This window comes from Equus caballus, chromosome 25 (assembly GCF_041296265.1).
Source record: "Equus caballus isolate H_3958 breed thoroughbred chromosome 25, TB-T2T, whole genome shotgun sequence".
In the NCBI taxonomy this organism is placed as follows: domain Eukaryota; kingdom Metazoa; phylum Chordata; class Mammalia; order Perissodactyla; family Equidae; genus Equus; species Equus caballus.
The window spans coordinates 16105648-16126441 of record NC_091708.1 but is presented as its reverse complement, the minus strand read 5'-3'; the positions used below and the strand labels follow the sequence as shown (position 1 = coordinate 16126441).

The 20794-nt window shown below is 44.0% G+C and overlaps 1 protein-coding gene across 2 annotated transcripts in view; it reads left to right on the top strand.

Moving 5' to 3' along the window:
• GRIN3A (glutamate ionotropic receptor NMDA type subunit 3A) overlaps positions 1–15751 on the top strand; it is a 150195-nt gene extending 134444 nt beyond the window's left edge. Inside the window, exons 7-10 of one of the 2 annotated variants that reach the window (XR_011432420.1) lie at positions 5230–5394; positions 6718–6794; positions 11520–13065; positions 13908–15751. Coding sequence is in view for 1 of the 2 variants with exons in the window: in XM_023629774.2 (XP_023485542.1) it covers positions 5230–5394; positions 6718–6794; positions 11520–11859 (582 nt within the window). In the remaining variant the exon portion in view is untranslated. Of the gene's footprint in view, positions 1–5229; positions 5395–6717; positions 6795–11519 lie in introns of both variants that reach the window. The other variant, XM_023629774.2, reaches the window with a different exon arrangement.
• The last annotated feature ends 5043 nt before the right edge of the window (positions 15752–20794 follow it).

Sequence of the window (20794 nt, the reverse complement as noted above, 5' to 3'; positions counted from 1 at the left end):
GGACTCTGACATTTACTCTGTGTGAGACAGAAACCATCGCTGGGTACTGAGCACGGGATTGACATATTTTGAGTCATTCTGGCTGCTATGCAGAAGACAGACTGAAGAGGTGAGGCAACCAATTAGGAGATTATTTTAACAGTCTAGGTGAGAGATGATGGTGGCTTGGACCAGGTGCTTGGTGGAGGTGGTAGGAAGTCATCAGATTCTGGACATATTTTGAAGGTAGGGTCCACCATGTTTGCAGACACACTATGTACGGGGTGCTAGAGAAAAAGAGGAATCAAAGATGACTCTAAGGTTTTGGGGCTGAGCAATTGCGAGGATGGAGATTCATTAAGATGAGAAAGACTGTGAGGAGTAGGTTTCATGGGAAAACTTAGGAGTTAATTTTGATGTTCAAGTTTGAGAAGTCTACTAGATATCCAAGTGGAAAGGCTGAGTTGGGAGTTCGGGAAGATATAAATTTGGAAGTCATTGGCACATAGGTGGTATTTAAAGCCATGAGTCTGGGTAAGAAAGTGTCACTAAACAACTGAAGGCGTGCCAGTGTTTATGATCGGAAAGATGGGGAGGAATCAGTAAACAAGACCGAAGTAGAACAAAGAGAGAGGGATCCTAAAAACAGTGAGGAAACTATATCAAAGAGGATGAAATAATCAACAGTGTCCAAGCTGGTACACGAATAAGGTGAAAATTGACTATTGGATTTGGCAATGTGAAGGTCATTGATGGCTTTGACAGAAGTTGTCCTGGTTACTGGTGGGGATGAAAAGCCTAATTGGAGTGGGTCACAGGAAATAATGGGAACAGAGGAATTGAAAAGACTAAGTATAGACAACTCTTTAGAGGACCATAGAAACTAAGTCCTCGCTGTGTGTTAGGAGATGTGGAGGGGGGCCCATGGAGGCTTAGTTCCTAGGACTTAGCCAGTAACACCCAGAGCAATTGATGAGCGAAATCCTTTAACTGCATTTCTTGCTGGAGGTTTAAGAACTAGTCAGTTATCTAACCAGGTGTCAGATGTTGTCTACATCTGAGTAAGATGCAATGCAAAGATGCAAGGGTTTGGGCAACGACAAAATTGATAGTCTTGGCCTCTCCCTGTCACTGGAAGCATGCATGATCTGCTTGGAAGCGTGGAAGCTTGGATGACCACTCAGAACATCTGACAGTACAGGCATCTCTCTTTATCTGAAGCTAGTCTATTCCTGGAAATGTGTTGGCTAGTGAAGTTCCAGATGGTGAGAGTCCTTTCCATTATCTTATATGGGAAAAGCAATAAAGCATTCCCACCCCAATCAGTTTCCGTAAACGTCACTAAAACACTCTTAGACACCTATAAGTGTTTAACATCAAATGCACAAAGAATGGATTGTTATATATGATAACCCACCAAGGATTTCTGCATAATATGAAGCTTTTAAAAGACCACTTTTTTATGCTTAATTAGTGGGTATTCATGGGTGCAGTATGCAGAGTAGACTTTCCCTCCACAGTGCAATGAATATATATTAATGTAAATGAACAACAAAATAAAATGTTAAAGAAACATAACATTCAGCAAAACAAAATAAGCAAGCAAGGCAATTTTTTTAATGGTTCCTTACTGATTAGAGTTAGCTGAGTGAGACTGGGTGGGAGAGAGAGAGCACATGAAGGACCAATGAAGCCATAAATGTCTGAGATTTGCCCCCAGCGAAATCCTGGGACGGTCTTCTCTCCCGGTCACTTGAGACCCCGGAAGTGTGTGGCTGGGAGGTCTCAAATGAAGCTGCAGAGGAGGCGATGGGATGAAGAAAACTTACCTCTGCTTGCGCTTCTTTGCTTTCGTTTATGCTGCTCTTGATGACATGGGACTGGGCTGCGACTGCATTTCTGAAGGTGGTCTGTCTACTCGTGTCACTTGCAACTGCGATCATTATTTTGTCTGCATCACTTAAATTTATCTTAAAGATTTGACACTGAATGTTCATTGCTCCTCTTCGTCTTCCTCTGACCAATCATCAATGTCAAGTTGAGCAAGTTCCACTGCATTAGAAAAAAAGCTTTTGCTTGATAAGGTGGGGAACACGCGCACGGCTAATGCATAGCGCATTTAAGCAGTGTGGTCCTGGGGGAAGAACAGCTGAGTTACAGCGGCAGCGCCACATCTTATCGCTCAGGCTCAGACACAGTTTAAACATTATCATTGGTGCTCACAGCAGATTATAATGAATTTTCAATTCAGATGGTGAGTTTTGAATAAAAATTTTTGCAAGTTGTTATAGGGAATAGACAGCAGGAGTTCAGATAGCCAGGGGTACCTGTAAACTGGCGTTCACTTGAAGGGCAGTGCCAGCTTGGCATCAGACAGTCCTGGATCCCCTGCCCAGCTCCCCCATTTATTAGCTTGCATGATCTTGGGTAAGGGGGTTAATCTCTATGAGCCTCAGTTTCCTCAGACGTGAACTGAGGATAATAACACTTAACTTACAGGGTTAGCATAAGAACATAGTATACATATATGGTGTCTGGCACACACGTTAGATGTCCAATTAAAACAAAAACAGTAACTACTTCTATTAGTCAAGTATGTGGGTATAAACAACAGAAATTTAAATAAAGAAATGTATAAAATAAACTGAATACAGCCTATTTGTTGTTGATGTAATAAGAGGAAAATGAGACTAGTTATTGTTATGCACAAGAAAACAGAGGGGAAGCCCTGCGTTTAAAGGCAAGATAGTTCACTGTCAGTTACGTGTTTTCTTCCTCATCTTGGCAGTGCCTTCTAAGAAAGCGGTGCCAGCCTGTTTGGTGTTTGCTGTATGTTTGATGATGTTAGTGCTGAAGTCCAAAATGAATTCCCCAGTTTGTTCATCATCCATAGCAGTAAATTCACTAAATCCTTCCATAATAGCCATTTTCTGTGCATATTACAACAGGTCCAGGCCAAGGGCTGTTTTCAGACACGTTTGTATATGCTTTCTGGAGGTCAGAGTTATACAGAGATGTCTGTGGAAAAGCCCTAGTCCCTGTAGCCCTTGGGGCCAGTACACCTCTCACCTTGCCTAGACCAGCGAGGTCCTTATTCCCTGGGGCTGGGCTCTGCCTGCATTCACAGGTGGTCTGTTAGTCTTCCTGCCTTGTGTCTCAGCCTCCTGGACCTAAGGTATGCTCTGTGCCCCTGCTTACCTCTAGTCTTTCCTTCCCCAGGGATCTTAGCACCCATCTTTGATCCAGAGCCACTTCTGTGGAGGAAAAGAGATTCCAAGGCCCTGGCTGCACCAAAACCTGAAATCTCCAAGCTCTGCCTCTGAACCCCGCGCCCTCGATAGACTTCCTGGCATCCCCAGGAGGTCTAGCCTTGCCTGAGCCATGCCTGACTGGTTGTTTCTCCAGGATTGGGGGTAGAGGTGGGGAGAATAAGAGGAAGGAAAACCCCTTCCAGAGGATGGGAGGATCACTCACTTTAGTCAAATAAGGTAGTTAACAGTGTAGGGTCTGGAGCCAGGCTACGTGGCTTTGAACCCCAGCTCTAACCTTTGGACACATTACCTCACTCCTTTGTTCGTAAGTTTCCTCACCTATAAAATGGAGACAGTAACAGTACCTACCTCAACATCAACAGTACCTACATCAACAAAGTGCTCAGAGTTATGCCTTCCACATATTAAGGGCTAAATAAATATTGATGATGATGATGATGATGATGACCAAAAGCCTCCAGCAGAGGGATGACACCCAGGCTCCTTGGCATTGGCGTTTGAGGGCTTGCCTCATATGGCCCTGTTTCTCCCTCACGACCATGCCTCATGCACCCTACCCCAAGCCACAGCATCACTATATCACCGTGCCTGCCGGGAGGTCTTGTCAGTCCTTCTTGTCTTCTGCCACCCTCAGCTTAGAGTGCTTCCTTTCCCACCTGAGCCTCTGCATCTTACCTCTCTTTAAATCTTATATCATGAGCCAGCTTCCCCACAAAACTCAGGAGGTATGTCTCAGTGCATCACGGAGTATAAATGTTTGCTTCCTCCCTAGACTCAAGCTGTTTAAAGGCAGGGGCGTAACTCTCCTATCTCTGTTCCATGGTACTTCGAAGAGTGCCTGGCACATAGTAGGCATTCAGTGTATCACATGTCTTTGCTTCTGCAGGATAGACTCCTGTCATCTATGTCAGTTGACTGAATAATACCTAATTTGTAGAGAACTCGTGAGGCTTCTCTTAGATATCAGATGTACACCACTTAGCAAAGTGACTGCCACATAGAGTTACTGCAACTATTGTTGTTGCTGTAACTGCTGCTGTTTTGCTGTGTAGCAGAAAGAGCCCAGCTTTGGAGCAAAACAAACAGGGACTTAGACCAGCTCTGTCACTTAACAGCTTCAGTTTCCTTAACTATGATTTCAGTTATAATACCTATCTCAGTGCAAAAAAAGTAAGCAATCAATATATGTTAGGTTCCTTCTCTTTCTCCTCTATGGCTGTCTAATTGTGTAGCCTGGCTCAATTTACTTCATTTCTCTGGTCCCAGCTTCCTCATCAGTAAAATAAAGACATTGAACTAGATGATCTCTGCGTTCCCTGCCAGATCTAAAGTTCAAAATTATTGAATTCATCATCTTTTCTCCTTAAACCTACTCATTCTATGTCCCTGAGAGAGGTTCTTTCCTTAATAGTTATTCAATGTTTTAATATACAGTCATGTGTCACTTAATGACAGGGATATGTTCTGAGAAATGCATCATTAGGCGATTTCGTCCTTGTGTGAACCTCATGGAGTGTACTTAAAACACATCTAGATGGTATAGCCTACTACACACCTAGGATCTACGGTACTCCTCTTATGGGACCAACATCGTATATGTGGTCTACCATTGACGAAAACGTCGTTATGCAGCACAGGACTGTATTAAATTGTTTCATTTCTTGGTGTCTCTCTTTCTCTATCTCTCAGTCTCTCTGGAGACTGTAAGGCGGTCCAGATGCAGGGCCTCTGCACAACTTCAGGGACTATTCATGCAGTAGGACTATATATGGGTAGCACCCCGGGAACTGTGCTCTGCAGCATCTTCAGTCCTGGCTGGATTCCTTTCACAGTTCAGTGTAATGAAGTCTGCAGAGCACACAGGGAAGGATAGTCTCCAGATTTCCTTGGGTCCAGAAAAACAGAATCCGCGTCTGCGTGAACATGAGGCCAGGAGGAGCATCACGTTCATGGCCTTTCCTTTCCTCTTCTGCCACAGACTTTGCAGATGGGCATCCAACACTTCTCTGGACTCTTTGTGCTGCTGTGCATTGGGTTTGGTCTGTCCATCTTGACAACCATTGGTGAGCACATCGTGTACAGGCTGCTGCTACCACGAATCAGGAACAAATCTAGGCTGCAGTACTGGCTCCACACCAGTCAGGTGAGTGCCCTGGGCATCTTGCACCAATATTCTTAAACGTCAGAACTCCCGGTGATGGGAGAATCCAGAGCCCTGATGAATGGTACATTACCAAGACAACTAGGGTGGTGTAGATGCTCTAGATGTAGAAGATGGAATTCCCTCAATCTCGTTAACTCACTTTCCCCTTAAATTAGGCTGTCCCGTAATGCCCCTTCCTTTCATATAACCCTCCACTGTTGCTCCCAATGGAAGCAATAGAATTGTTTTTAACCTGGTTTCACTTCATAGTGACAATCTGAAGAGACGGTGTGAAACATTTGTCTCCTACAGATTCTTTTCTTGCCAAAATTGAAACCCATTAAATGAGCTTGAAGTCCCTATTTTCCTTTAGGTGAACCTGCCAGCCGCTGTTCTCTCCGCATTTTCAATGGCGCAGAGGTTTGAAGTTCGCTGGTGGCAAGGCCAAGCCTCATAGGATGGAAGTTCTTTCGTGTAATCCAGACACCAACACACTCACTTGCAGGGAAAACTGAAACTGACAGGCCAACCATTCAAGCACACTCATTGGCACATCTCTCCCTGAAGGAAATTGGCATGGAGAGCCAAAATCTACTCAGAAGGCCTCTCAGTGGTGAAGGGACTCTAGCAAAGGCAGCATTTTCCCCTGACAGTGGTGAGGGGTGAGGCGAGAGGAGCCATCCTGATCTCCCAGGGACAGGCTTTCCCCTGCCTCTCAGCAGTGAGGCTGCCAGTTCCCACTTCTGCCCCATTCATCGGTTAGGCTGACCTCTCTGCATTGTTAACACAGGACTTTTTTCCTAGATGGGTCACTTTCATTGGTCTAGCTATGCTTGAACCCCGTTCTTCCTACTTTCATCTTAGGAAGTATTTGGTCTGTTAAGGAGGACTCTGCAGACCACTGATCTTCCCAACTGTGTGTTGACACAGTTAGTTTAATTCTCAAGAGTCCGTCTTCCCTTCTTTGTTTTGGCTGCTGAGAAGCTCAGACTTAAGTTTTTGACTTGCCGTTAACAATTGTACAGGCCCTTTTCCATGTGTTAGTTATGATAGCTCTTCTTTATGTCACACACCTTGGTACAACCTGGAGCATTTCTAAGCTTCCTATCAAATTACTTTTTTTTTCTCCAGGCTGAATAATAACTTAGAATTCTTGTCCTCTTGAGATTTGGGGCTGAATGTTGATCTGTGTTTTGATCCCTGGAAATTTGTTTAAAGAGGCCAAGGTTTGTGGTGATGAGATATGCTATTAAATCTCGGGCGGTACCTTGTCCCTTGTGTGTTTCTGATGATCTCTGCATGTGACTCTGTTCTTTCTGCCAGCGATTGCATCGAGCACTAAACACATCATTTGTGGAAGAAAGGCAGCAGCGTTTCAAGACTAAACGTGTGGAAAAGAGGTAAGAAGAGGCCAGCGCCCGGTGTCTCTATATTTGTTAAAATAAAAGCTTAGAGATGTAACTGAGACTCTGTGCTCAAAAGGTAAATAACTCAGATTGAATTAGGACCAAGTTGTTGATAAACACAATCAGTAAAAATATATGTGGTTTCAAATAGAAAAAGAACAGACAAAACGATCAACATACTTGTACATATACAAACACCGAAATGCAGTGTAGGCAATATATGCCATGGTTAAAAGTGTGGGCGTGGTCTCCAGAGGCAAGCATCTGGATCCAAATCCTGTCTTCATCACTTACAATGTGTGTGGCCTTGGGTAAGTTCCTTATTTAACCTCTCTGTGCCTCAATTTCCTCTTTTGTGAAATTGAGATCAAAACAGTACCTACTTCCTAGAGATGCTGCAAGGATTAAATGAGATAATACTGTCAGGCTCTGAAAACAAAGCATTTCAGCTATTACTATTGTACACAAAGTACACAAAAGACAATTCATAGGACTGCAGGCAACAAACTTCACGCAATATTGCGTTTTTGGCATGTTTCCACTCCCCACTCCTTGCCAGAACTCCTAGGAATATTTGAAATATGCAACAGACGTGTTCTGCTTAGCCCCCTTCCTGGCCGTCTTACTACAAGCTCCCCAGAAAAGAGCATCTCCTTAGTAGAAGGTAGCAAGCATTAAATGCATAGATGACATTTGAAAATGAAACTTCACACCTTCCCCACATCCAGCCTGGGGATGACTATGGCCTCATTCATGGTGGCAAAAGATGTCAGAAACATTTGGGTCTGGCTCCTGGTGGCCTCTGTTGCATGCTGCCTATGGCAGCCCTCCTGCTTCTTTCATATGCCCAGAGGCCTCAGTTTAGGGTGGTACCTCTAAGCAACTCTGTTATCTATGACAGATCCTCAGCTCAGAGGTTGGCTTTGTGGGTAATCTTGAAATATGACACTCACACTTCTCATTTATAACAGAGGAAAAGGGAAAAGGAGTGAAAAACATGATTCTTTTTCCCTGTTTGTACCTCCTCTGGGACTACCACAGTCTCCTTCTCTCCCGTTTGCATCCAGCTTGTCAGAATCACTTCTGCTGTCTCTTAAACCCTCTTTCCAGTCAGTGAGCACATCCCGTCCCCACCTCAGTCTGTGGCATTCCTGTATCAAATTGCAGCCTTGTCAGAGATAAGCTGCAGACTAATCAGGTCACAGCTGTTCTATGTCACGTTATATATATTTTTTCTATAATTATTTTTAACATAAATTTTTAACAAGAGGAACACAAGAAGACACAGCAGAAAGACATCATCTCCTAATGACAAGGCATTTGTTTTCCAGTCGTAATAGAAACAAGAAGCCCAGTGATCCCATTTCCAACTGTGATATGACTCCTATTCACATCTTTCTTGCCTCAATGGAGAGCTAAATGCGTCTTTCACACAACTTATCCACTTTTCTTGGCAGAGTCCCTTCTGGAACCCCTTATTTTGAGAAGGAGCTAAGGCAGAACATCCATCATCGCTTATGTTGGGCCCACATTTCCTGTGCCACCTCCCTACAGCCCCACACCCACCTGTACCGTTCCCAGCGCAGTGGGTGTTTGAGGCCCCAGAGCTCTCAGGTCTCTTCCAAATGGTCTGGTGGAAGATTGAACCTCGATGTCATGTAATTGCACTGTGGAAGCTTGTTTTGCTCATTTTTAGTGTTAAATACAGTTCACTCACTGGTCACATTACCCTCTTAGGCTGAGGAAGGCTTGTTACAAAACACAAGCTAAACACTATATAGGCTAACAATATAACACACTCATTCCTTCCAACCAGACACCAAATCTGACATTCAGCATCTGTCATCTTGCATTTGCAGGTAGCCTAGAGCCACGTGTCGATCAGTTATCAGAGCACTTGTGACACTGGCAACTAGAGTTTGTCATGGAATCCAGCTTTTGCTTATTCTTCTATATGATATTCCCAGATAGATGTACAAAGCTCTGGAGGAAACCAGATTAGCTATCTCTACTTACCTGGTTTCTGTGACTTCTTGGACATTCCAGGAAAGCGTGTAGATGCCCTACTCCCAGGTTCTTCCCACTACAAATCATTCTATGGTACTAGAGTTAGGTCTGCTTGAAAACTCTCCCTCTTTTTTGAGAAGAATATCTACCCAAATGCCTGTCTGCTACAACTTAACATCCCTTCTGTGTGCTCCCTATTTATTGAAAGAATAAAACAATAGATAAATGAATGAATTACTAATGTATGGGTTTGAGGAAAGGCTTGAAGAAATTTGGGGCCATGGTATGAAAGTAGGTGGTGTTCCTTTTTTATTTAAAGCAGAGAAAAAAGTAGGCATTGCCAGAGACCATTTATATATAGTCCTTGGTTTACTCAGCATGTGATTTCACATGTTTTGGTCTATCCTTTACCCTACTGAGTTTCTAATACATTTCCTTTTTCCTTTCCTCTCACCCCAAGACGGACAAAAATTGTAAACCGTATAACACACCACAAAAAGATTGTTTTGAAATTATTCAAACTCAATAGGAAAAGACGTGAAGGAAAAATTAAAGGGAACTGTAAGGTTAGAAAGAAAATTATAACTGTACCTCTGATCTCAGTGTAAAGCCAGTGGGCTATAGAGGATTCATTATAGAATTTACCCAGCCCAGGACACATGAGAGCTGAGCTCTGGTGCCCTCTGCTCATTTATATGAGACTTAAACTATGAGAAATGTTAAAGAACTGCAGGTGTTTTCAAATGCTTGTGTTTTGATGGCTTGGGGCATATATCAGTCCGTTTTTGTGGTGTGAGAAATTATCTCAACACTTAATGTTTTAAACAGCAGTGAGTTGCTTATGAGTCTAAGGGTCAGCTGTGCAGTTTACTGATCTGGGCCAAACTTGGCTGAGCTCAGCTTATTTGCTTGTGTCTCTACAGCCAGCTCATGGGGAGAGGGAAAGCAGCTAAGGGCTGGCTGATTGCTGATGGCCTCAGCTGGGTCAACTGGAAAGACTGGGGACTCTCTCCACAGGGTCTATTGTCATCCAGCAGACCAGTCTGGACTTGTTCACGCTGCAGCAGGGGGGTGCTGAGACAGACAGTGGAAGTGTGTGAAGCGAGTTAAAAGTTTAGGCTTGGAAGTGCCACTTGCCACTTCTGGCACTTTCTGTTGGCCAAAACAAGTCATGAGACAAGACCAAATTCATCAGGGAGGCAGGTGGGGAAGCAGACTTTCCCCCTTGAACACCCTCGATAAGGATAAGCTGCAAAGTCACATTACAGAGGGGCATGGATGAAAGGAGGTACAAAGGATTATGACCACTTTCGCAATCCACCACAGGCAAAATGAAATAGTCATCCTATGAAGTCTTTGTGTTTTTGTTCTCATCCATGTAACTGAATCAAGACCTGATTATCTCTCCCTTTTCCCCTCCCCCTACAGGTCCTCCCCTTCTCCTCCTGGCAAGTAAGAGTCCAGGAATCAAGCCTTGATTCAGTTATATGTATGGGAACAGAAACACAAGGACTTAATAGAGCGTTTCTATTTTGTTTTGCCCTGTGGTAGATTGTGAAAGTGGTCAAAATCCTCCTCCACCTCCTTCTCCTTCAACAAGGATGGAAGAAATTAGCTATGCTGTTTAGGGCTCTAATCTGTTCTTGCAGCAAGAAACTCTTCTCACTGCATCTAACTGTCAAAGCATGTTTCAGAAACCAGACCCCGCTCCTCCTGTGCCTGGCCAGCAAGACCTCTCTTGCTGTCTACGGCCATCTCTCTGAGATGGTGGTAGGGTGTTCGACACAAGCCTGAAAGAGGATTGCGAATCTATTTCTATTTGACTTGCATTATCCCAGCAAGAACCTGAGGCTTTCTTAGGGTTTTTTTTTTAAGCTTCAGACCTAAGCTGTCATTCTCAACCCACATAAAGACATCTCTATAACAGGGAACTTTTTGCTGAAACCTGTAGCTTGTATGCTTTTATTCTCCTCAAACTCAACTAGTAAACATCAGGGTGGTCCCGTCGGATGAGCCATATTATAGTATCTATCAGCAGGCTCACGATTAGAGTCCAATAGCTGAATAAACAGATTCTCACTTCTACTAAAGCACCATCTTTATAGCCCTAGCATGTTTCAAGGCAGTGCTGCTTTCTAAGCCTCATTCGCAGGAGGGAAATAAAAAAGCACGTAACGGGGCTGGCCCCGTGGCCCAGTGGTTAAGTTCGCGCACTCCGCTGCAGGCGGCCCAGTGTTTCGTTGGTTCGAATCCTGGGCGCGGACATGGCACTGCTCATCAGACCATGCTGAGGCAGCGTCCCACATGCCACAACTAGAAGGACCCACAACAAAGAATATACAACTATGTACCGGGGGGCTTTGGGGGAAAAAAATAATAAAAAAAAATCTTAAAAAAAAAAAAAAAGCACGTATGGTTCTTCATAAAGTAATGTGCCACACCCTGATCCATCAGCCCTGCAGATGATACACCCATTCCAGTTCTGGGGTGGTGGAAGACTTGACAAGACCTTGAAGTTCACTTGAAAAGAATTGTATCGGCTCCCTTTGTCCCCATGACACTCCAGCAGGCAGGCTGTCCATGGCTGTTACTTCATCTCTAAAAGCATACCAGCTCCATGTTATTCACACGGGAAATGGCTAATGGATGGGGAACAGCACTTTGAGGGCTGCAGAGTGGAAGGCAAATCTAAAGTGTCTCTTGGTTTCCTAGGTCCAACGTGGGACCCCGTCAGCTCACCGTGTGGAATACTTCCAATTTGAGCCATGACGACCGACGAAAATACATCTTGAGTGATGAGGGACGACAAAACCAGTTGGGCCTCCGGACCCGCCAGGACATCCCTTTGCCTCCAAGGAGAAGAGAGCTCCCAGCCTCGCTGACCACCAATGGGAGAGCAGACTCCCTGAACGGAGCTCGGAACTCAGTGATGCAGGAGCTCTCGGAGCTCGAGAAGCAGATTCAGGTGATCCGCCAGGAGCTGCAGCTGGCGGTGAGCAGGAAAACGGAGCTGGAAGAGTACCAAAGGACAAATCGGACTCGCGAGTCCTAGGCCACCACGCTGCTCCCCTCTCTCCATTCCTGGCACTCTTCTGAGCCCCTGAGACACTTCGTAATGCTCTTTTGTAACTACTGACAGAGGCGCAGGGAAGCTGAGGTCTGGGTCTTCTTAGAGGTCAAGGCCGCTCTCCGCAGCCTAAAGAGCAGCGGCAGCTCTTCCGAGCTCGCCCCCTAGGTCTCCAGGATAGGCATCTTTTCAGAGCAGGAATCTTAAATTAGTCAGAGGAGTAAACTCTGTGTAAGGAAGGGATTTTTGAATAACCAGACGACCCTCATTCCTCTTAACCTTTTCACCAGGTGCCACGGTAATATTTCTGGGTTTTAGCCCTTTCTCTGCACTATCAATAAGAGAGAAAATTGTCACCCATACCTATGTCTTACTGGGTGGTTGGTTTAATCTTAGCATAGAGCAGAACTATCCAGGGTTGTGGCTTTTGATACAACTCCCCAGGCTAGATTTGTTCCTACAATCCTGACAGGGAGCAAAGTAAGAGGTAGAGAAACCGAGGACAGGGAGCTGGTACTTAAAACATTAACTCAACTCCTAGTATCACAGCAGGCCAAGGATTGACTGGGTCAGGCAAGAGCCATGTTTTGAGGAGGTCCTGGATCTCCGACACCATCCTGACTCACATTTAGTAGGAACATGTTGACCTGCCATGAAGAAAAGGGACAGGGATGTGTGAGTGGGAACAGAGGACAGGCACAAGAGGCATTAAAAATGTCAGCGTGCTTTTAGAACAAAAGCTGTGAGCCAGAAAAGCAATTTTGCTAAGGAATGAATAGGACTAAGCATCTCCACTATAGTGTGTGCCTTTTACAAAGGAAGAAGAAAGAGAAATATAAAGCAAGGCTGTGGCCTTGGCATGAAACTGGAGCATCCCTGGTTGTTGCCTATATAGGATGTGTGAGTTGGCATGGTGGGTTAAGTGAAAATGCTCTGCAAACCACTTACTAGGCCATTTTCAGGTCAGCAGTCATCAGTCTCTTAGCTGTAGGAATCCTAAAAGTGAGCCTCGAACCTGTGAACATCACAAGCTTCAACCTTCAGGAATGTGTCCTGCTTTCCATATCTGTATTGATAATGACCAAGTCAGCCTCCCCACCTCACTCCCATTCATCTCTGAGGAGCCATGAACATCTCTGAGGAGCCTCCAATTCTCCTCCAGGCTCCATCTAATGCTCCCAAGAGACTGATGTAAGTAACCTGTTTCCCCTCCACCTGGGCATCCCTTCCTGGTGTGCAACGGCTTGGACATGCCGAAAGGGAAGGGAATATGGGACTATGGAACTTCAGTTCCCAATGTTAATGTAGCAATGATCAAGGCACTCCTTAGGATGCTGATTGCCAGGCTCCCCCAGAGGACTGGAGGGGTGGGGAATCTGGATGAGGGCTCGGAAACCTCCTGTTAACCACCATCCCCAGGTGACTGACACATGTGGTTGTTACTATTCGAGAAACACTGTTATAGAATTTGGCTGCCCCAGCGATGGGGAGAGGTGAGAAGAGCCTTCTTGAGAGTTTTTTAAACTTCAGCAAACATCTGCTGATTCCTCTTCCATACAGCCACTCCCATCCCAGGGTGCCATTTAGGACTAGATTTCCTTGTTTATCAATTACCTGCTTCATCTTCTCAGTCTCTTTGCTCCACTCCAGTCAATTTGAAGACCTACAATGAGCTCACAGCGCTGTGCCAAGCACTGTGCTCTGTAACAGCTGCAGATCATTGGAAAAGCTCCTCAATTCCAAAATTTCTCCCCCTACTTTTGGATGCAATCCCTGCATTCCCACTAAGAACTACCCAGTCCCCCAGGGGAAGATAACACCTTAAGATGTAATTAGAGAACACTTTAGCAATTAGTTAATTGTCTGAGAAAACCCTGGGGTGGATGTAGGTGCAGAGAGACTGATTAGGGAGGTGGTAGGAGGGTTCTAAAGTTAGACTTCACCAACCTTGCAGTAAGGGAACAGGTGAGCCCTGGAAACAGAAAGGACAACTCTGCTTTGAAATGCCCTATCCTCCCACGTTCTCATCGCAGGTCCCGAAGTATGTCTGCAACTGACTTTGGAAGATCATGCCCCTTAGCCATTCCCACCCGTCTGCAATAGCTAAGGATGCTGTAGAGACTGCATCATGCTCTGTGCAGCCCGGAAGGCTGATGTACAGGTGTACCTCAACTCACGCAACAGCCATGCTCCTACTGTTGTACATGGACATTTTTATAACTCAGCTCATATTCTGACTGTGCTTGAGAAGCTGGCTATTTAAAGGAACCCAGAGGTGAATTCTTTTGTAAAGTAAAGAACCCTTTTGTAATGCAATTAATTATCCCTTAATGTATCTGTTTTGTAAGTTTGGATTTTTGTATATCGCGTTTACCTTAAGCTTCTCTACTGAGGCATTCTGAGCAGTAGCCTGCCTGTCCCCGAAGTAGGTGACCAGTGCATGGCTCCTCGAGTATCTTCTGAGGAACTACTTGGCCAACACTGTGGCCAGGATGTGGGGAGACACAGCAGGGTCTGAAAGCGGGCTTCCTGCCATCAGTACTGCTTGAAATGCCTCCAAGTTCTGGATAAAGAAAAGCAAAGCATAATTGTTTGTGGTGAAATGAAGCAGTCTTCATGTTAAGTAGCAATGGTTATTTTTATTGGTAGTAATTGAACAGTGTTTTGCAATTTGTGAAACAGTGTGTTGTGTTTTGTAAAAAGACTTCATGAAATGGTGGGTCCTTTGAAAACCCTCCTTTCTGTTCTGCCCCACCTCTGTTCTCTCAATTCCCCTCAGGCTCAAAAAACACAAAGATCAGGAATCTTGAGGCGGAGGGTAGTATTCTGGTAAAGAAGAGATGGGGTGCTACCTTGCCTCCTCTTGTGGGCTCCTATTTCATGAGATCAGGAAGGCCTCCATTCCTTTTCAAGCTCTGATGCTGGGAACTTGGAACATGACAACCTGATTGTGTCGCTCACCCCAACCCAATTTTCCAAGAGGGAATTCCTGACACAGGAAGAATATAATAAAGGATGACTGGGTGGGTTGGGACAAGTAGGGCTACTAGGCTCATGTAAATAATAATAAGGGCCCCACAGTGTGGACACCCTTGTAGAGGGGCAAGGGGATCCCTTCAACCATTAAGTTGGCAGAATGACTGGGACAGACAAGTGAGGCAGCCACAGGGACCCAATCAGTTGAGGTCTTTAACATGCCTGGAGGTGACTCTCCGCTATTCATGGATCTCACTATTGCACAAACCCAATATAGAAGCTGCTGCTTCGGTGCCAAGAGAAGAAGTGGTAAGTGGAGCAACCGCCACGCAGAACAGAGCTATGTGATCTGGGTGACAGACTTCTCAGTGTTGGTGCCGGGTCATTAGGGCCTTGGAGCTAGTAAGCACTTCCTTGGTGTGGATAAAGAATGAAGGGGAAAGAAACTACTTCAGAGCCTCTCTTCCTCTCAACTCATATTTTTGATGGGCAAACCAAAAACCCAACCAGTCCAGAAGAAATTGCTTTCTAGTCATCAAAACCACTTCACTATCTGCAATGTTTAGTTATTCTTTTCTTCACCCACCCACACCGTCCATCTAATCCAGGATTCCCTCACTCCTTTTTTAGATTAGTTCCTAATTGTTTTATGAAAATAATGTACTTATAAGTATTTTCTTAAGGTTTGTAAAGAGTATTTGCATTGTGTCTTCATTTTAATGTGTTTGCAATCGCTCCACTCCAGGAAGAACTGAAATGCTGTCTTGTGAGCATGAAGTGAACAGGCTGCTTTGCTCCAGCCACTTTTCTTGTACAATCACATGGATGGACTAGATGTCCTCAGGTCTTTTCCATCTTCAGTTTCTATGACTGTGGAATAAATGTTCAGACAGAAACTTCACTTTCGGATGTACTGCTGGCATTATCTTCGGGCATTCAAATGTTGCTGTGGCATCAGCCCCTTCCTAACAGGAGACCCACTGCTGCTATGACTTATGCTTGTTTCCTTGGTGTAGTCCAAAGTGGCCCAAAGTATGCTGAGAACACTCAGAGCTATGGCATCATGAAGTAGAGCTGAAATGGCTTCATCAGAGAGAGACATTCTAGGAAAAGCCACAATATTAAGAGATCTCTGAAAAACTGCCCTGACCACACGCATTTAGGAACTCAACAAACATTTGCTAAACAGCTTGTATTTATGTGCCAAGTGCTGGAAACACAATAGTGAATAAGATGGGCCTGGTCTCTAACTTCAGGGACCTCCTCACAATCTGTCCTTTCCACAACCTGTAAACGGAAAATACAATAATAACTAACATTTACTGAGCACTTATTTTACAAACTGTGATCTCATTTAATCCTCACTAAAACCCCATGAGACAGTTGCTCTAAACCTAGTCTGGAGTAGATAAACCAGACCTCTGGTTTACAAATGGAAAAACTAAGGGTCAGGGAATTATGTGAGTTGCCCAAGGTCACACAGTCAGCATTAGTAGCAGCAGAGATTCACATGCAGGCAGCGCAATTCCAGAACAACCATACTACATTGTCAGGACACTGACCACTCCTTACAACTTCCCCTTCTTCCTCTAACCCCCCTTTAGTTTTTCTGCCATCCTGCTTCCCACCCATGCCTCAGCCTGGCCTCCAGCTCCACAGAATGGAGAGGGAAGCTGATGTGGTAACTGCACCTGCATTGGTCCACTGAATTCAACACTGTAGCCTTTGAGTCTCACAGAAACGGTTTAGGGCATCTCTTTCTTTTTGCTATCTAGCCCAACCAAGAACTGGTGCAAACCACTTTGCAGTCCTCCAGTCTCAGGTATTTTGCAGTTTCTGACAACCCAGGCAGTTTTAGCTGCTGCAAACTTGCCATCATGAATCTGCTAGCTGGATGCATTCTTCACACACATTCTTCCAGAAGACACCCAAATCAAATCTCGTAAAAACATAAACCTACTATAAGCTAATTCAACTGCCAACTTACCCAAGCATGTTTTGCATCAGTCATTTTTTGGATGCTTATTTTGAGGCATGCATCAGGTTAGCTGCTGGAGACAGAAAGATAAAACGCAGATTCTGATCTGATGGAGCTCAGTCTAGCAGGCAGACACAAACTGGCAAAACAATGTGGCTTGTGCTCTGATGCACATCGGGTACTATGGGGGCAAAGACACTTACCGTGTGTGTGTGTGGTGGAGAAACTGAGTGGAGGGTAACAGGGATGCCAGGTAAAAGAAACAGTATGTACAAAGTCCAGAGCTGCGAAGCTGTGGCAGTCAAGGAACTTAGGAACATCAAATAGTTCAATATGACAGAAACGTAATGCACGAGGCAAGTGCAAGCTGTAAGGACCGGAAAGAAAAGCAGAGGCTAGATAACTGTGCTAGAGTGGATTGGTATCCCAAAGACTCCAGGGACTATTCAAGGATTCTAAGCTGAAGAGGGATGAATTAAAAGACCAGGATCCTCACCACTAGGTGGAACTGTCATTCATATGCATTTTGTTTGTAGGACAGTGAGCAAACAAAGTTAACTTTTTGATATTTTGGAATGACTTGGCCATGACATCATTAACCAGGACAGGTGGATTTAGAGACAGACATAAACACAATGGCCCAGATTCCAAAGGATGTCAGTCTTATTTTTTCCTAGAAATAGGAAGAAAATGTAGAAGAAAGAAAAATTGACCTCTCAATTTCTGTTTGCAATAATAGAAGTTAATATTTTAAACATTTACTAGCTGCTCGGCACTGTGCTAAACATTTTGCATTTATTGACTCATTTCATCCTCAATACAATCCTGTAATGTGGTTATTATTATTTGGTAGATGAAGAAACTGAATTAGAGCTGAAATAACTTGCTAATATGTGGCAGGGCCATTCTCATCTGAGTCTGACTTCATAATAAATGTGTTTAGCACAGCTCCTGGAATCACAGTAAGCACTCAACAAACACATCAACAGAGTCGGTGAGCAGGAAAAACCAAAGACCCCTTTGGTTCAAGTCTACTCTAGACCAAAGTGCTATGGGAACTCTCAATGAACAGGGGGACAAAACGGAGTCCTAATCAAGGGCCTGGCAAAGAGACCCTACTTACATTAGAACTATCAAGGATAAATACACCAGGTTTATATAAGTTTTTGGAAAGACTTCAAAAAGACTCAGAAAGTATTTTCAGTTATTTTCTCCCAGATGACAAGCCCTCTGTTGGTACAGGTCTCCACTTAGGGTAAAAGAAAGAACAATGGAGGTCTGATTATCACATTTTGATTCTGCTACTAAACTGAGTGACCCTGGGGCCTGTTTCCTCATCTTTAAAATAAGGACATGGTTTGAGGTCCCTTCCAGCTCTCACATCCTAGCTTTTAAATCATTCCAACTCTGAAGATTTCAGTAACCGGAAATCCTCAGAGCATATCATTACGTCAATGTGAATATGCTGTGGTTCTAATTTTGTCTACAATTTCCCTCAAAAAAAAGAAGGCTAAATCTATGTGAAGAAAAGCCCCGGCTATCATAGGTTGCCTCTATCAGAGATATTAGTTTCAGAATTTGTAATAATCTCCTTTATTATCACCGCAAAAGAAATTTAAAATGCAGCCATATATTTCAGGATAATCCAAATTTGAAAAGTTACTTCAATATATGAAGAAAAGTTATTTCCAGTTAGAGGGTGAAAAAAAGAAATAAGGTCTGAATTCACACATTGGTCCGATAAAGCAGACTTCTGAAGATTTGTTAGCAGAAAGATGGAGCTGAATTAACTTAATCATGCAAAATGTAATGGATACTCCTGTGTGCCAGGCCCTCTGCTGGATGCTGGGGATTAGATTGTTAAGACATTGCCCTTTCCATGTCCTGATTTTAGTAGTTGTGAAGTATGCTAGAAATAAGACCTTAATATCTAATGTTAGGAAATGACCAAAGTTGGGCAGAAATCCCCAGAAGGTAAAGCTCAATTTTTCTTTGTGGTGGGACAATTACATATCTAGGAAATTTTTAATTTACTTCTATGCCAGGAGTTTCCTACTGCGTAAACCCAATCCAACATATACACAACCCACTAATTTTCTACTTACTGTCTCAGTGTGGCTGTCCTATCATGTCAATCAGGTAGACTTTTGTGATAAGAATTGGTCAAAACTTTTCTGCAGACTCACTGGGACTTGAGTTTATCAATTGACAGTCTTCTGGAAAAACTTTAAGGACCAAAATTTAAAGGTATTCCACACTAGCAAACCATGAAAATAGATGAGAACAGCATAAAGCTTCCTTCAAGAACTGGGCATCACCTTCCCAGGAGGTCTAAAAGATGACAGGTGATCACTTCCTTATTGTCCAGAATCTTTCCACGAATCCCCACAGCATCCAATCACACTCATCACTCAAGGGGCATGCACATGGTACTATGTGCAGAGCTCCTGCCCTTGAAGGAGAAAGATGCCAGTGGATCTGGACTGAGAATAAGAAAAAAAACAAGGAATCCCAATGGAAATTCATGTAATTTCTGGAATTACAAATTTCCAGAATGCAATAGCTAGTAGAAACAGGTGAACACCTTTGAAAAAGATCTCGATAGCAGGTAAGGAGGTAAAAGCCAAGCCATGTAGTTAAGACATATGCCTTAGGGCATATCAACTCTGACTTTGGTCCAAATTGCCAAGACAATTTCCAAGGTAACAACAAAAGTAAAGAAAAAAACCAAGAGACCATCCCTGTATGTCCTGAAGCGTTTTAAAAAAGAGAAGACTCTAGTACTTCTGTAATACTCTAAAATTGGCATTTGTTTATGAAATTGGCATTCAAGAAATTCTCTTTTTAAGAAGTTCGATGGATCTAGAGCACCGATTCTTAACTTTTTTGGGATTTGTGAAGTTCCAGAATTCCTTTAGCATCTGAAACAAGCTACAAATGATGTACACCCAACACAAATGAAATCTGACAGACAATTTGTGGGTCTTCCTGAAGCCCATTCATCATCCTCTTCTGTAGTGAGAGAAGCCAGAATACCCAAAAATCACAAGTGTTTTTGGTCATTATCTGACAACGACTTTAAGAGCACTCCCTGTATTGCCTAGACCTCAAGCTAGTTGGGACTAGGGGTTCCCCGCTCTTCCAAGCTAGAGGAACTTTGCTTAAATCCACCTTCCCGTGGGACTAGCGGTTCCCTCCATAACATTCCACAGGCTCCACCATCATCACTGTTGGGCAGCTGGCTTTCCTAGCCAAGTGTCATAAACAGTCAATATCCAAACCTGCCACCTGCTGCACAAGTAGTCTGCCTCCAAACCAACAGAGTTATGCCCAAGCTTGCCCTGTAAGAAGAGAGCAGCAAGGGGAAAGTGTCCTATTACTGCCTGCACATGCACTGCACGTCCAGGAGCAGAGCCTCGCCCCATCATGGTTCTGTGTGTGTGAGGGTAGGGGGACAGGGGGATCAAAGGACCCGTGACCTCTTTGATGATGCTGTGAAATTCCCCACTTAGACTCATTTCTCAACCCATACCTCATGACTTTGTGGAATTCATCACAAATCCTGCTGAATATAGGTAGTGACCACAAAAGGACATGGAATTTGTTCTTACCTATCTTCTAGGACAGGTGGTGATCAAGAAGGGCCCCATTTTACACAACCCCTTAGCAGAGATATAAAACACCTCTGGAGTGCTGGTTACTTCAAAACTTATAATTCAAGAACTCTCAGCCTAAAGTGCCAGGCAGCCTTATACTTCCTGGAAAACAAACCACAATCTCTTACCCCCACAGCGAACTATGGATGGGAACTGAGTAGTCAAATAAACCGTCCTCTTTCAGGCATAATCTCTCCCCAGAACAGACTCAATAACACAACCGGGAGAAAAGTGCTCCAATTAATAAAAGAAATAAATTCTTCAAACACAGCTAGCATCTTAATCTACGTTGATTATTTCTGTCCAAGAG